This window comes from Osmia bicornis, chromosome 14, assembly GCF_907164935.1.
Source record: "Osmia bicornis bicornis chromosome 14, iOsmBic2.1, whole genome shotgun sequence".
NCBI lineage: Eukaryota > Metazoa > Arthropoda > Insecta > Hymenoptera > Megachilidae > Osmia > Osmia bicornis.
In genome coordinates, this window is record NC_060229.1 from 1,418,086 (window position 1) to 1,435,770 (window position 17,685).

The 17,685-nt window shown below is 42.6% G+C and overlaps 2 protein-coding genes across 2 annotated transcripts; one reads left to right on the top strand and one right to left on the bottom strand.

The window, feature by feature from the left end:
* Positions 1 to 8,276: 8,276 nt before the first annotated feature.
* On the top strand, positions 8,277 to 15,670 carry LOC114879310 (microsomal triacylglycerol transfer protein). Its single transcript, XM_029194130.2, has 6 exons — positions 8,277 to 8,759; positions 9,923 to 10,080; positions 10,431 to 10,454; positions 11,753 to 11,946; positions 12,331 to 12,981; positions 13,428 to 15,670. The coding sequence occupies exons 2-6, from the start codon at positions 10,014 to 10,016 to the stop codon at positions 15,171 to 15,173; spliced, it is 2,682 nt and encodes an 893-aa protein (XP_029049963.2). The 5' UTR covers positions 8,277 to 8,759; positions 9,923 to 10,013; the 3' UTR covers positions 15,174 to 15,670.
* A 152-nt stretch (positions 15,671 to 15,822) lies between these two features.
* LOC114879313 (bone morphogenetic protein 4-like) lies at positions 15,823 to 17,613 on the bottom strand. The gene has a single exon (XM_029194133.2). It carries the CDS (start codon positions 16,859 to 16,861, stop codon positions 15,845 to 15,847), a length of 1,017 nt encoding a protein of 338 aa, XP_029049966.1. The 5' UTR covers positions 16,862 to 17,613; the 3' UTR covers positions 15,823 to 15,844.
* Positions 17,614 to 17,685: the final 72 nt, after the last annotated feature.

Here is a 17,685-nt window from a genome sequence, read left to right on the forward strand (position 1 = left end):
TTTCGCTAACTTCGAACAGGGAAGCCCGTGGAAGGAGCGAGGAAGCGCGCTAGGGTTATGGTATTCGAGATAGCGAAGCGAAACGTGGGTGGAACGGGGAAAGCAATCAGAACTTGGGCCATTGCTGGATATTACGGAGACGTGAGAGATGTCTCCTCGATCATATTAATTGCCGAGATAACCGTTGCTTCGACGCGCCCACTACCGGTGTGCCTGGTCCACTTTACCAGCCATCACGAAATTTCCCCATTTTTTAACCACCCGATGACCAAGGGTGCATTTCAGTTTAGACTTCTTGTTCGGGTCAGATTTTGTACGAGACAGGACACATTTTGCGCCATGACTACGTTTATCTTTGGTACGAGTCGAACCGTAGATAGTTCACAGAACGGTATCTCCATCGAATTGCGCGACACCTTTTTTCCTCCCTCGACCAGTTTTTCGCCAACGAATTCCTCACGTATGCAACAGGTATTGCTCTCTTCCGTTCGTAAACCGATAACAACTGCTGAATCTTCGCGTACCGCATCCGCGAGTACCATCCCCGACGAATATTCGCGATTTCACCGTATTTCGTCGTGCCTTTTATCGCTGAAACCACTTTCGCACAGCTCCAGCCCGCCACGAGTTACCTATCTACCCGTATAATTTGTCATTGGAAACGAACCTAACTGAATTTGCGGCGAGGGAAAGACGCGGTTTAAAAGAGAAACATTTGCTATGTCTATTGACAGAATCGATAGTTCATTTTAATCAACGTACCAGCTTTACGAGCATAGACGTGGACGCGATATGGATATTCCGTCGAAACAATATAGATGAAAAAGGAAAAAACAAGGGGGAAAAGAGTTATTGTCTGAGTTAGGTATAGCAGGAGAGCGGTAATGTTGGGAAATATTCGCGTTTTATTAGGTCGATCGGTGGTAGATAATCGGCGACAATCAAGTTTCACGGCGGTGATTGGACGGGCACGGTCCGATGCCAAATGCAGCTGCATATGCATGACGCAATCTCGTATCCATATCCGCAGGCCGGTGCGCGACAGAAAATCGCGAAGGAAGGATAACGCTACGGGGTTGAACGGTATCGGACGAGGAAAGTAAAAGAGGGAGCTGAAAAGCGAAGGGAAACGACAGAATGCGGGGCAAGGGGTTGCAGAGGGTCGCGAGGGGCGGCGAGGGGGCGCGAAGGGGCGCAAAGGGGTGAACAAACAACGGGAACGATGCGAACGGTGCGAACGGCGCGAACAGCGCAAATGGCACGTTACATCGAACGCTTCAAACAAGAGCATGAGCAAGAGGTAAAGAAGAAGGATCGAGAGAGCATAGGTCCGATTCCCAGCATAGTGTATCATTATTCGTCATTATCCATCTATCAAATTGTCCGACGATAACAATCTTAAATCGCTACCATTTACAAGTTGACATCGGAAAATGTCATTGAAAGGAACCAAAGGAAAACTTTGTACTAGCCTACTGGCCTAAGTCAGGTCTATCGAAGCGATTCAAATTTTCTCCAAGACCGCGGACGAATTCGTCTTTCGTCGCCGAACGGACGCGTAGCTCGAGAGGCATCGAACCTAAGATCGAGCATAGCGACTGAACCGTCGAGGTTTCCGGCCGGAGGCGCGCACCCGGATGTTATTGGCAGGAGAGTGGAGCCATTAGTCGCGATGATGGATGCCTGACAGCAACTCCTACCACGGTCAGCAGCCTCCACCCCGTCGACGGCAGTTATAGTAAGTAATGGGTTTGCTCTCTACCCTGAGAAGTCCTCCGCGCGCCACCATTCTGCACCGATCTCTTCTCCGTTCCTCTCCTTCTGCTTGCCCCGCAATAACAACAAATCTTGCCTATATTAATTTCCTGACAGACAATTACTCTTTCCCCTTGGTTCAGGGGGGGCTCGAGACTCGCAACTGGGAAACTCGCGAAAAGTTTTTCGATGAAAACACGAACCCCGGTTCGACAACGCCGATCTACCACGAAAAACCGCCGTACGGTCCTAACACTTAACGCTTTACGCTTTAAGTTTTGGAAAACCGATCGTCTCCTCTTCTCCGTACAATCGCTTAAACTGTAAATCGCGAAGCGCAGCTTCTCCCATCGCACGAGACGCATCGTGAGCATTGTATCGTCCTCGCGTATATAGGCCACGCTGGATTGGCCACCTAACCGATCGGAAAGGGGATGCGCGACCTTCCGTTCTCTGCCGATGCCCCTCGATACTCTACACTCTACGCACTAGCCACCTATTCCTTCCTTTTCCTCTACGCCATTTTCCATACCCCGTTCCTCTTTGCGCCACCGAACCACCCTCCTGCCCCATCATAACCACCGTCAACCCCTCTCTTACTTACTCATACGTACACGCTCTGCTAGTTATCTCTGTTCCCTACTCTGCTTTTCCGCGCTCCGACCTCTACCTGTTCCCAGAATCCCATCCTCCTCCCCGTCCTCATCATCCTCATTCCCATTCTCGACCACGTCCCGATCTCCATCCCCCTAACGTCCCACTCTCCCTTTCCTCCCATTTCCCCTTTTCCCGCTTCCATCCTTCCCAACCCCACCTCCCTTAAATCATTGATTGTTGCATTATCTGTTATTGGCAATGCAATTAACCCCTTACGGTAAAACAACGCCAACTCCTCTCTCTCTCTCTCCCTCGTGCGCGCGCGCACACGCACACACATCACAACCTCCCTTCCCTTCTATCCTTTCTCGCGCCACATCGTCCAGCTTGCAACCTGCAACTGCTGCAACTGCAGCTACGAATACGATCGTAATCGCGATTGGTTTCATCGCACGCGTACTAGATGCACGAGTACTTTAGTCTCGTAGCCCAAGTCTTAGTTAAAAGCACTGATTATTAAGCGGATTATGACCAAAGTTGAAAGAAATAAACCAAGAATAAAAATTATTATCGCCTATTTTTCTATTATTCATTTTCTTTTCTCCAAAGTTAAATCAACCTAATAAAGTTCTTTTCTTCTGCACTCTTCCCTACTTTTCTTCGTTCGTTTAACTTTCACCCTCCCTCTCCTAGTACACGTTTCTCCCTTGATTCCCTTCCCCGTTTTAACCAGTCCGTTTCGGAACATAATTGTGAAATCTCGTGCGCCCAGTACCGGTAACCACCTCGTTTCCCATTTCCCTACACCACGCATATTCTATCTCGTGCGTTACATCGCGTTCACGATCAGGTGCAATTACGAGCAAGTTAATAATCGTTGCGATTAACGCGGTCGCGCTACAGAAACGCACGACCGATATACCATAATCCGTCGGAACCGAGGGAAAACTCGAAGCTTTCGGTACGAGCGCGTCAGGGAAAACGGTATTTCCGCTTGTACTACTTGTAAAACAATGAGACGCGAAGCTACGCAACGTCCAGGTGAAGGTCCCCTCGCGTTGCGTAACCTCGTTGAATACGTATTCCTCAGGGTCCTGCTTCGCCAATGGATGCCACGAAAACGAGGAACTTGTTAGGAGAATTAGTCAAAGTGGTGAGAAAGACGAAAGGCTTCGGTGAAGACCGGCTTAAAGCGCGTTGAATCATAACGAGGACTTACACCGAAAGCCTCCGACGAGAAACCGGCGAGCTTTCTTCGTCTGTTCGCCTCCTTCTACCTTTTATTCCCATCTATCCGCGTACACCTCTCTGTCTGCATTTCCTCTTACCCTGTGCTCCCTTTTACGACAATGTTAAAGCAACTCGACTCGAATGCTGCCCCAACTGTCGGTTCACCCCTTTTCATCTCAACTACACCTTTCTTCCCCTGCTCCCCTTCCATCTATGCACCTGCCTCGATTGCAATCACTCGCATTATTACGCGTTCCGTGTCACGGCAAGAGATTATCTTTTCCGCGGAAGAAGGAAAAGTGAATGAACGAAGAAACGAGCAGCGAACAGGGCTGAAGGGTGAAAAAGAAATAAAGGAAGCAACGCGGAGACAGGATAGGCCGATAGGGCGAATCTTTTATCGAGATCGGATACGATCGGGTCAACGTATTCGACCCAACTATTAAGCTATGCCGTATCCTCTGGACCTTTATGTTCGCTTTAATGCACGCCTAGATAATTGCCTCGATGCTGTTAGCTAGTTCCATTAGGAAACATCTTATTGGCCTTAAGGCGCTTATTACTGCTCTTAATTGCACGAACGCGCGCTTTTATTCTTATTAACTGTCGGCGACGACTACCCTAATAGGATGGCGTTATAACCTGGATAATGCGTTTTCACGCAGATCCTTTCCACTGTTTCTTATCCTTTCGGCGCCTGTCTCTTTCCCTCTCCCTTTCACTTTCTATATCTCTATCTTTTGAAAGAAATATAGAAATGTAAGGTAAGTTGCATGGCTGATACGATGAAAGTTGTTTTTCTTTTTGATACTTACAATTAGAAAGAAACGCCCTGTGACATTCAACTTTTGAAAACGCTAATAAACGTGGTTATTGCGCGAAAGATGGCAGATTTGGAGGGATGAGGAGGAGGAAGAGAATCGAGTTTAGAAGCGATGTACGAAAGATCTAGACTGGTTTCAGGTTCGACGCGCGTTGTATGTACCGTGGGGTATCCATTAGGGACAGAAGTATTCGCGCGCGAGATATATCGACGTCGCCCTGGAGGATTTATCGTGACAGCGGCGCTTGAAGGGATTGTAAATCCCCGTTTGAGGATCGCTGATACCAAGTTTTATGTGGGACATTAGTTGGGTGGGGCGTGGTTGAATGGTGCGGAGTCGAGAATAGCGCTAGAAAGACGAGAGGAGAAGCGCATCCGAAGAAAGGGAGAGAAAGAAAGAGAGACTAAGAGGGGTAAGTGGTAGAATTCAAGGGAAGAAGGAACGCCGCGAGAGGAAAGAGAAAGAGAGAGAGGGGAAGGGTAGAGAAAAGAGAGAATGTGTACGTGTATCTGGTGTGCATGTAAGAAAGAGAAGGAAGGGGAGAGGATAGGAAGAGAGGAAGGGAAGCTGCTTGGGCGCAATAAATTAGCCCGAAATGAAAGACAAATCGCCTCGGAGCTGTCCGCCCGTTCGCCCAATGTGATAGAAGTGCGCGGACCTAGCTGATGCCGACTGCTACTGCCTCCTTTTCCACCTTGCCTCTTTTACCACCCTACACCCCGTACTACCACTGCCATACCATCGCCATCACCCCCCGGATCCCTTACGTTTCTCCCTTTTCTTCTATTGCATCCTCTCCGTCCTTCTCTCTTGTTCGCCTCGAATTCTCCGTAGACCGATCCTTGGCCCGAGAAAAGAGACTGAAAACGTCTCTTTCGCTTCTTTCCGCTCTCTCCACACTTAGTTCGACTCGCCACGCCGCATCGCACCATTTCGTGTACCATGTCGCGTCACCGACCACTTTGACGGACGGCTGTCGATTCGCAAGGGACCATCTTTTCTACTCGTCTACAAACTTTCTCCAGCCTCTCGACATTTCCGCGTCTACCTTTCTACGTTCTTCTCCCCTCACTCGTGTTACACTACTTATTTCGTTCCTATTAATAATCTGATCGTTAACGTTCATCGATACAATACGAACATGTTCCTCTTATTCCTCGAAACATATCGAACCGTTCGTGGTTCGGTACATCTTCGGTACCATCCCGTTTTATCCCATCAACGACGATCACGCGCATCAACCTACGACAAGCTACGAATTTTACACCGTAAACCGGATACTGTAATTTTCCAAAAAGCTCTCCATCTCCCCATTTCGTTACATCGCGCAAGGCTTGTCCAGAAAATAATTCATAGAGCAATCGCGACAACAGCAACACCGACAACGTTTGCACGACGAGCACACTGTTGCCCAGTGTCTGCGGCGAAATGAACGTTTTAATTCCCCTCCATAAAAGCCAACGACAAATCAAACGACTTTGACATGATTAACTGGCGGGCATAAATATCGGTATCAATGCACGTGCACATGCAATGACGCGTCGCGCCATACCTCTCTCCTTCTTCCTCTTTTACGCGCTATATCTTTCTATCTATCAGTCTATCTATTCATCCATCTAACTATCTATCCATCCATCCAACCATCCATCCATCCGTTCATCTATCTATCCATCTATTTATCTATTTATCCATCCTATTTTATCTATCGACTTACCTATCCATTTGTCGTACACGTTCGTATGTGTACAGCCAATCTATCTATCCCCTATTTATTCACCTGTTCCTTCGCCTAGTTCAAACTTCCCTAAATATCTCTTTCGTTCTTTCGTTCTTTCGACTATACAAGAATCAGAATATTAAATATGCAACGAATTAAGCTGCAACTCGGTGAACAATCCGAAAAGCGTAAAAGTAAGACAACCGGTTGAAAGATGTTCGTTGTCTGCGCAAAAGCAAACGCGATAGCGATTGTATGCAAATGCCAAAGCAGCGGGTCCCGATCGATCGCTACACAATTTCTATTCGTAGGGAATGCGAACCGATTCGTATCTGAACTTAGAACGCTCGAAAGGGAACGTTTCGACGAATTTGACTAATCATAAAGCTATACGATCTTAAAATTGCCACAACTTGGTTGCCTCGCTGCATCGCGTTTTATAAACGAATTTTTCCGTTTCTAATCGATTCCAACCACGTGTAAACTACCAGTTTGCTTACCGAACGAATCGTCTCCGTACATAACATCCTTTAATTCGGACATCCGTTTGCAAAGCGGTTCCTTCCCAACTATACACCTCGAGAATTTCAGGAATCCTTGGAAAGTTGAAAAACTTTCCGGTTGGTATATGTAAGAAACTGGGTTACGGCAACAGGTGGGTACTAAAGTAAATATACGCACATTACGTCTACTCCTTACGACTGCAAAACGATCATTACGTATTTCAATTTCCATTTACGATTAATCTGTCGCGCTTATACCGACCGTTGACCGTCGATCTTCGACCATTTTTTTACGCACTGCACGCATATTCGATTCTTTCGATCTCTCCATCCGCTGCAAACCTAACGCGTCAAGTCTGTTGCGGAAAATCGCGTTTACCCTTCGATCTTTTGCCATCCACCCTATCTTTCAATCTTTCTCTTAAGTACACAGTCTATGTAAATCTAAATAGCTGTGTTTACCGGAACTTTAGTGAACGCTTTCAACGAAATATCTACGAGTAAAGTGTACGCATTTTCAGTGAAAAAGAAAATATTTTATACGATTCAAAGGTAATCTAATTTTTCCATCATTATCATCGATCCTCGCCATTACTAAGTACGGGGAACGCATTCTATGATAATCAACAGTACCTAGTTTGTGCATAAGCAAAGGACAATGACTTTACGACAAACCCCTTTTTAACGAACAATACGTACAACATAATTTATATACGGATATAAATATATAAATAATAAATAAAGTAATAAGTTTACGCCATCAGTGATCTTGCAAGCACAAACGTCGAGTCATCTAGCTTATCCATATTGCAACCCTTTTACAGATTATCACTGCTTTACACCCTCTATTGTTAGGTCATGCAACTACAGAAAAACTGTAGGATAAATTATATTACCTTCTGCCAGCTATCTTTATCGGTTTATCCGCCGGCGAGCCAATTTGTTGGCATATCCTCCGACAGTCGGCGCCAACGAGATACAGTCGGTGAAGTCGATCAATTGTTATATAGTTTTCGCTTCTTTCGATAGGTAGCGCTAGTGTTCCCTGTTTAAAAAATCGATCGATAAATCGTTGATTAGTTTGAGCTGTTTTTGTATAGGTAGCGCCATGGTCGAAAGCAAAAAGCATACAACCCTTTCTATATGACGTCCGAAGACAGACTGACGGCGAAGTAGCTGATATGTAAGATCAAACATCCCCCACGCCATCACACCGCGGCCAACTACCTTTAATTAAATTTTATATTATTAAAAACAGTAAAAAAACAATTATTTCAATTAAAAAATTCCACATATACTGTTTGTCAGTAAATGAACAAATATTAAGTACTATAGAATGAAATAATTAATGTTCACTGACTGAATTATACAATTTTCTGAATGTTTTTTTTTATTACTTTAGTACTGAATATTTGTGTTTAATTATATTTAATAAACGTGTTACTGTTAATGTATTTTTAAAATAACTATCATGGTTTCTCAAAATAAAACAGAAGTAAAAATGCAAATGTCATACAAAAATTGATCAGATATTGTTCCTATTTAAATTATTTGCATACATGAGTGTATTACCACCTAAAACAAGGTTATTGTATTACATTACTTATAATATGTATTATATAAAGTACTCTAACCAGAAATATTCATCAGTTTTTCGTTTACAACGGAACGTGTAATGTTGACGGATATTCATTTTTCTCTTCTTTTCCTTTACGAATATTTGTTGAAAATGTTTTAAGTTTAAAACCGGAAGTGAGGTCAGAAGAAAACAATCACTCGAAGACAATGAAATAAAGAATGAAACTCAACTAATAAGAAAGTTAGTGAGATCATCTACGGAACAAAGGTCGATTTAAGTGATAAAAGTACCTCCAGGGTCGTTCCGTTAGAGAATTTACGTTTCACAAATCAACATTTCCAAGACTCTTTGTTCGCCAAGCGACATTCGAGTCATTTTCTTGTTCTCAGTCGATGTAAATCGCGTCGCGTGCTCAACTAGAGCAGTCGAAATTACATTTAACTAGTGATCTTAAAAGAAACGACCCTTTTTAGAGACATTTTATGTTTTGAAAGTGAGAACTTGAAGTATTAGTGACTGGAGAATGAATTCTGAATTCGTTTTGTAGAAAGCAAGTAAGTGAAAATTAATTGTTATTAATGAAGAGTTTTGTTATGAAAGAATGCATATTGGTATTTATTTATTGTAATTAGTGGTGTAACCATAATTGTTCGATAGGGGGGTCATCTGGCTTTAATTTGCTAAAATATATAAAATTTTATATTTTTGTGAAAATGGAACGCCTCCACACAAAAACTAGTGATAATGATTCTCTGACCTCGTTCAATTTACTAAACAATCAGTAGGAAGTTATCGATGTTAATTTTCTGCTAATTTACGGTGCCACTTTTTCACTTTTAAAAATGACAAATTTGTATAAATGCACTTAAAAGTTTTTAATTGATGACACTATTTGCATAGCATCAGCTCCATTTTAAATAATTAAATTTAAAGTATTTATTTAAAGATCTTTAGCACCTTTCTTTAAATTAATTTATCATAGAAAATTATCTATATACTGTTTTAAATACATTAATTATTATCTTTTTGTACACTATAATTTTCAATTTTCAGAACAAGTTTTTCTAAATGAACACACGTAAATGTTTAGCTATATTTATCGGCTAGAAAAAGAATTTTACTTTTAACATGTTTAGTAAAGAAACGATAAGCCAGTTGGAAAGAAATTTCATTGATTGTCAAGTATTTAGTATAGTAATTCCGCGCGTGTCAATGTAAAACGATAGTGCTTTGACCCCGTATGAACTTTGCGGATAACTAGTTTCAAGGTTTCTAAACTACCTTGCGGCAAATTGAATATCTTACAGATCCATTTCAAAAGTCTATCAGTATTCAGTTCTCCAGTTTTCTGAAGAATTAAAAAAATCTCAAAAATACCAGCTTTCAAACAAAACCACCCCAAAAATCAATTCCAATTCCCTATATTCTAAAGAAACCATGCCCAACGATGGATTTCCTCAGAAAAACATAGAAAACCAACCATAGTCATCCCGTTTCCGAACACACCTTTACAAACCAGACCATCATCCCCACACCGCATACTTTCCCTCCCCCTACACGAGAGGATCTCGATGGAGGGGGAGGTACATCGTCCTCTGTACTTATATTAGAAGGAGGAAGAAATGGACGGTGAAGAAAGAGAGGGAACCGGGTAGAGATGGTCTCGGGTTTCGATAACGTAGCTTTGCCTCGTCTAATTACTCGTGTTTATTCGCAGAAGGAGAAGAGGACGACACGGAACCACGTAAAACGCGAAGAGTCGAGGGTAGTAGGCACGAGGAAGGTCGTCCCGGAGGTACGAGCAGAAGATGGCATGCCCGGAAAGGCCGGCCACAGTGCTCACCATCTCCCTCGTCTACCTTCTGGCACTCTTCGGTAAGTCACCAGCCTTTGCGTTGGCCCACCTGTTTTCTCGTCGCTTAATATAAACTAGCCCTCCGACTAACCTTTCCTGAGCAATCCTAACCCGGCTACTTTTAAATTCCACTGTAATCGATCCCTCATTTATTCTCAATTTTAATTAACAGGGTAGATAGGGTATTTTAATTAAGAAGAACAGGGTAGTGTACAATCTCATGCAACTTAGGCTTTTCTTAGTTGAAGAAAAGTGTAAAGGTAGAAATGTCCCATTATTCGCCTCATTTACCTATATTCTTTATCTGTGAAGACAACTTGTGACCACCTAATTAAAATCCTCTCTAATTGAAATTCTTTTCTTTTTCCAGGTTCCTACTGTCAAATGGCACCAGGTAAACTATTAATTTTGTATTTTATAAAGTTCGTATTTTCTAATCACCCGGTATGCAAGCATACTTAAAACGCACACGGACTCGCCAGTATCTGACTTGTTCTAAAAGCGACGAAGCACGCAGGAAGCAGCGCCGGATTAAATGGGGATCTAAGGGGAGCTAAAGACAGGCCCCACGTTATAGGGGGCCCCCTTATAAGTCTGCCATCAACTATGTCAAAAAATGTTGCAGGAAACTTTCTTTATGTTAAAATGTTATTTTAATTTTATTTAACATAAATTTCAATTTTTAGTCAAGGGGGCCTTCAAACGTCCGATAGCCTTGGAGCCCCAAGAATCTTAATCCAGTCCTGCAGTGAAGCATACGATATGCATGTGCATTTGTAGCTTTTTATGTACTTGCATTTACGGAATCACATACACATAGACACACTTGGTCAAACGAACGTTAAACACCGTTAATTCATGAAGTCCCTGTTACACGTAGAGACACGGAAATGACATCTCTCTTTCGTTGTAATTAGATAGGAAAAGGAGGAAATGCATGTTTTAGAAAGTTCCCACCCAATGTCTCTCCATATATCATCATTGGCGTAACTAGGCCCATCTTGGCTCCCTTATTAAATCTTTAATATTATTATAAGTATACTGAAAGATTTATTTGTAATCCCTAATTTTCGAATATTGCAGCGAATGGAAAAGTTCACTTCTTCATACAAACTATACGTCACCGAACAAAGAAACAACTATTCATAACTCACTTCTACACGTATAATCGCTCCATAATCAAACATCCTACATGCATATACTCATATACATAGAAAACCTCACAACATCGTTATCATCCCATACATCCGAGGGACTTGCAAGTAGGGATGTGTTAGAGTATCTCGTAGGTAGATTCAAACTTTGACTGACTGATAATATCAACTACCAGAAATCGTACTTTTAAGTAAGTAAAAATTAGCAATTCTAAAATTTTAAAATTTCATACACTATTCAAAAGTTTGAAACTTATTAAATGAAATCTGAATATTGAAATTAACTCAACTTCAGAAGTACTTACTCCCAATGCTCCTCGTGACGTGCGCACACAAGCAACTGAATCCCTACGTCTCATCGATTCAAACGAACGATACCGGGGCAAGCAATGTTTGTCAGTCGACGCGTGACTCTCGTCGGGTCACATTCCAAAATTTTCTTATGTTCAGTTGTTTTCTTTCCACGCGAAATACATTATTTCAGTTATATTCAACGTTTTAAGAATCATGTACTGGAAGCTATGGGTGATTGTTGTAGCTGTGGTTGGAGCCACCAAAGGCTGGGGCGTGGGAGATAGTCTAAAGTACAAATTAACGACGACCTTGCTCTTCAGCGAGGCTGCTCCTACGAAATCCAGCGGGGACGTTGGCTTTAGATTGACTGGTGAACTTGATCTGGCAGCCGTTTGGAAGAATCCTGACGACCACGCGAGCTTCTTGTTGAGAATTCAGGTGGGAGACTCTTATTTGTTCAGCGAAAGTGATCTGAATGGAGATTGAAGATAATTTTAATAGTTTGCTAATGGACTAAATAATATTTTAACGAAAAATCATTTTACCCTCCAAGTTTGGGATTCCTAACAGTTTGCTTCTATAAATGAAACCCTTATCAAAGGAGTCTTCATATAACTGATAACCTTTCGCTGAAAGAAAAGTGAAGATGAAGCATATTTTGACAGATATTATACTGAATATGACTGAAATTAAACGCAGTAACTTTTAAAACTAATAATTTAAATTCAAAATTCGAAGAATTTTGGAATCTTGGGATTGTAGAATTCTGAAATTTTGAAATTTCATCTTCTGTCGTGAATTAATATCCAATCTTTTCTTCAGCTTGTATCACCGCAACTATGGATCAAATCCCGGAGAGCTCCAGAGCCAGAAGGTTTCGTGGAACATTCTTCCAGCATAGACAAGATCGCCGAAAAGCCTGTATTGATCTTCTGGAGGAAAGGCGAAATCCAATCAGTCTTCATGGACGCTTCGGAGAGCGTGTCTTCGGCAAATCTGAAGCGCGGTCTGGCCAGTCTCTTTCAAATCGCAATGTTTGGCGAAGGTGTTCAAGAACGAGACGCTTCCGGTCTCTGCAACGTCACGTATCGTCAGCTTGATACGAAAATCGTGGAAAAACGGAAGACGTTTTGCGAACAAAACAGCCTGCCAGCCAGAAAACGACATCCGAATCCACTTTTCGACGTGAAAGTAACGAGCACACGCAATGCCACTTACGAGCCCTTGGCTCAATTTCTGCCATACAAAGTCCGGGAGGAAGAGAGGCATAAAATGACACTGACTGCGAGGTCGGATATGGGAACCATAGTCACGTCTGAGAGGACACTTGAAATGATTGATGCTACGGATGTGAAAAGCGTGCAAGCTGATACCTTGAAACAAGCTGTGGCTGCAGTGTTACCTGGAGCCAGGGAAGTGAACATTGAACTTCAATTGGAACCGTCCATCTGTCCAGACAGTGGCTGCCCAACGGTTGGTTTGAAAGATATTTTTGGCTTTCATTTTGTTCAAAATGCAAAAAGGATTTCTATTTTCTCAATATATATGTAATTGTCAGCCATAAAGTGTAAGAGAATATTAAGTGCAAACTATTATTCTTCTGTGTATTTATATCATCATTTTAAGAATGATATTGCATGGCCTGCTGACTATGACTTTATCTCGTGCAGAAACGATTTCCACGCCAAAATCAATAGGTCGAAAGTTTCGAAATACCGGAAAGTTTAAAATTATCTTTGTTTAAATTAGTAACTTTGTTTGTCAAGAGCTTCCTATCCGTTGTTTATTCACGTGCAGTAACCAGTTGATGATAATTATAATTTTGTATTCTTTCGGAAAACAACTTTCTGTCTATTAATCTGGTTATGAAGAAATTATTCTCTATTAACAACATTAAATATTGAATTCTCGATTTTCAGATTGAAGGAACGATCGAAGAATATCGCAGTGTCTTAGAGGCCAACTCCCTGGGCACCGGAAAGTCCGCTTCAGCGTTCCTGAAGCTGGTACCTCTAGTCAAATCCGCTACAGGGGAAGAATTGTTCAAGCTACTAAAAAGTCCGCGATATCGTCAATTGAAACCACAATTATTAGACATATTTGGTTCAGCATCAACGTTACCAGGTCATCAGGCAGCTATGAAGATCCTCAGACAGGATGAAATAGGAGACGACACTGAAAGATACCTCTGGGCTCTGTCGTTGTCACCAACCCCGAACGCAAACGTCGCCAAGGACATCCTGAAACGATCAGAAGAAACGATACCTAATGACAAGGTATCAGAAACTATAGCCCTAACCGCAGCAGCGATGGCTCGTCACCTAAAATCACCAGCAGCCATTGAGAATGCGAGGCTCAGTTTAGAGCTAGGTCTAGAGAGTTGCACCGGAGAAGACTGTCAGCTGAAGTTCCTTCGAGCCCTGAGGAACCTCCGAAGTGAAGCCGCCATCCCAACACTCCTGCGATTCTCAACCAGCGAGAGCAGGGCCCTTAGTGTGGCAGCCTGGCGAGCACTGGCTGCCCTTCCAAAAGACTCCATCACTGCCGAAGTGAAAGATACAGCTAGACGGGTGTTCTTCCAGATGGGCGGACCTAAAAGAGACAGCAGTATTAGAACTCTGGCACTGGACATCATTCTGGAGACCAAACCATCAAAGAAGGATGTGGAACACCTGGTGGAGTACTTAGCAGGCACAGATCCAGCCTACGAGATCCGAAAGTACCTCAATGTTCGACTGGAACAGTTATCCAAAAAGGACCCTCAATTAAACATGTACTTAATGGAGACCTTAAAAACTGCAGGGAAGAACGTAGTAAACTATAATGTGTTCTCGCAAAAAGGTCTAAGTACTGCTTTCACTAGGGACTTCTTAAAATCAGCGGACAGTAACGGATCCTTGGTGACTGTCCAAGAGATCAATTCAGGACTGCTGAAACGTGGGGTAGTCGACGTAGTTCTTGAAGTAGATAGACACGAAGAGGCTCTCTTTTCTCTTGGACTGTTTGCTGGTGGTCTAGGAAGCTTTGTTTCAAGCAGTAGCCAGGAAGAAGACACTCAGGATGATGAACCAACTACTGCAGGCATGGAGATAGACTATCTAGGTGTAGGCATTAGGCCTTTCGTTTTTTTCTCGGGTCAGGGAGAATTGATGGGTCATGTATGGTCCGGTACTGCCTCTGAACGAACTCCAGCCTTCCAGGCACTGACTTCAGTACACAGTCACAATGAATACATTCCATTGGCCTCTGGACTGGTGGCTGAGGTTGATGTCCAGGGCGCAGTCAGCTTCGATCTGGCTGGGCAGATTCAACTGAGTCTTTGGTCCAGGAATGCACAGTCCTTGGTGGATCTGAAGGCTGGTGTGGTGATTCAGGGTGGAACAAAGGTGCGGTCGGACTTTGTACAAAGCATGGCAGAATTCTCGATGACGATGGAGCCGAAGTTAGAATTGGCCACTGATGTGGACTTCTCTGGACCAGTGTCATTGTGCATGAGACTCAGTCAACCAGCGAATACCGTCAAGTACCAGGTGTATAAGGTCGAGAGAGTGGCTGGAAGCAGGCATAAATTGAGAAAGACTAGGAGGATGAGGCTGCACAGTCCAGGCAGGTCTTACCTGTTGAACAGGAAGAACAACGAAATGTGTTCCAAGGTGTTTAGTTAATTACTGAAGACTGTTCGTATTGTGAATCTGAAGAAGTGTATGAAGACAGTTATTGAAAATGTTCTTTTTTTTCTGAAGGCGTATGAAAGTGCATTCTTCAAGGTATGTGTTCAATGCTCAGGTGTGATGAATATTTGTACACTGTGTACGTGGAGAGTGTAATAATTAATGACAGATGAAAAAGTACTCAAAGCCATTCCAGTTGCTGCAGTGAATTTATTGAATGAAATCTGAAAGTAATTTCTTTTTAAAAGTTTGTTCAATGATCTTTTATAACAGACACCATTTTTTTACATGTATTAAAAATCAGGGTGGTTGTAAATAGTACATTGATAATGAAAGACTATAAATTTTTATAAATCGATAAATTTATACCATATTCAATATTTATAGATAGATTATGGAAGGTTAAGAGAAGTCAAGTTACTTATTTTTCTTAAAAATTAATCATTTGTAAATTTATACATGAAATGTTGCTGGCTCAGAAAATATTATACATCGAAATATATTATATTTTTTAATTAAGAAAAAGGAATAAAAATAGACATTCAATAGACATAATAATAAAATTTTAGAAAGATGAGGAGGCTAATCGACGTTTAGGGAAGAGGGTCAGACCCACCCAGGACCCTATCTAGTTACGCCACTGCCATTACTCACTCTTCGGCATTTTAACGACAACCACACTCCGCTACAACCATATCCTCATACCCATACTGATAAGTCAAAGTCCCGCTAGCATCCAAATAAAGCAAACTAGTAGGCGCTAACCGTGTCGGTACACAACAAGCTCTGCCAACAGGTTTGTTCCCCCCTTCAACACCCTGAAGAGCTCCATGTACCAGAGTTTGCACAATAGCATGTTTAGTTGGGCTCAGATGATCTCCAAATGGATAAAAACACTTTCCCGCACACTGATACGCTTCATACCCAGGTGGAGCAACGACCCACTCATCATAGGCAATCAGAGAAAAATCCACGTACAAAGACCGTCGTTTGCAGGAATTTCTCCGTCTTCTTCGAGGTCCGTCATCGTCCTCAGCCTCCTCCTCTTGAATCGATCTTCTTAAACGTCTCCTCTTCACTTTACTGAAGCTCAACAGCAGGACAGGACCATCTCCACAAGGATGATACCCAACTCTCCCATAAACTCTGAGTCTAAGAACGTTCCCAATCCTCGAAGCCACCGCTAAAGTGACGTTAAAAGCCCTCCAGTTGTCATCCCTTCTGGACTCGCAACTTTCAGATGTGTTCAATTGGTCCAAACGCACTCTGAGGATGGCTCCAGCGACCCCAAGCAGTTCTGCAGCTTCCAAAGTCTCTTCAGGATCTATCAAAGGAATCGAGAACATCAGAATCCTGGCTCCATCGTTCGTAGGACCTGATACGTGAATTGGCTGCAGGGCTCTGACTATGTCTACGTCTGATCTTCGGTGAAAGAGCTCCAGCATATATCTAGACACTGCTCCTCGATATTTTTTATGACTCTTCTCGTTGTTTCTTCTGCTGGTTTTGTTGGAGAAGCGATGGAGAGCCGATTCTGAAGAGGCTGGGATGGACAGATCGAACTGGATGGACGCTTTAGCGCGGACCGTGGACGTCTGCCACGATAAAGATCCTGTTTTCCATAGACCATAGGCGCAGAAGGTTCCAAGGATGGTTAATAGTAAATAGTGAGAAGGATTCATGATGAAGACGAGGTTGGGGTTGTGGTGTCGATCAAATCCTACTTTGAACTGCAAACGGATCCATGGGTGGTTGGTGAGCTTGAAGGACCGTTTTTAAATAGCTGCCAATGGAGAGGCAGGGTTCGAAATTGACGCTGGAATGTCTTTATCATTGACAGACTACCACTCGACCTCGAGCTACCCCAGCCTGAGATGTTTGATTATGGGTGGCTGGTAATTTTTCGTTAAAAGGTAACCAAAATCAATATATCGATGCCTCACTGGTAAGCTATTGTCGATGAAAAAATCTACCGATACTATTTCCATCCACTTTACATTCTCAACACAGTCATTAATTTTCATTTAAAATAATCTCAACAGAACATTTATATATCATCTCTCTTAATCCTTTCAAAAACCTGAGAAAAATATAACTAATATAAACGATCTATATACACAATGAGTCATCCAAGAATTTAGAAACTATTGACTATATTGAAAAATAGGCTTTGAGTCTAAAATTTAGAAAATAATTGTAGTGCATTGAACGATTTGCAGTGAAAGGGTTAATCTCCCTCATGATCAATCAACATAAAGTTACATCTTCAGCAGTTCCAACCAACATATTTCAAACCCTCAAAACAACATCATAAATCACTCAAAGTGACAATCCAATGGTGTCTCCGCATAAACCCAGCGACATCCCAAAGGACAAGCTTAACGATTGCTCTTTAGCTGGTCCAACGTCAAAGCCCGAGTTGATCGATTTTTTTCGCGGTTGGCGATCATCCAACAAGTTCGGTGTCTGTCGAGGACGACGCTCGCTCCACCAGCGGTCCACTATA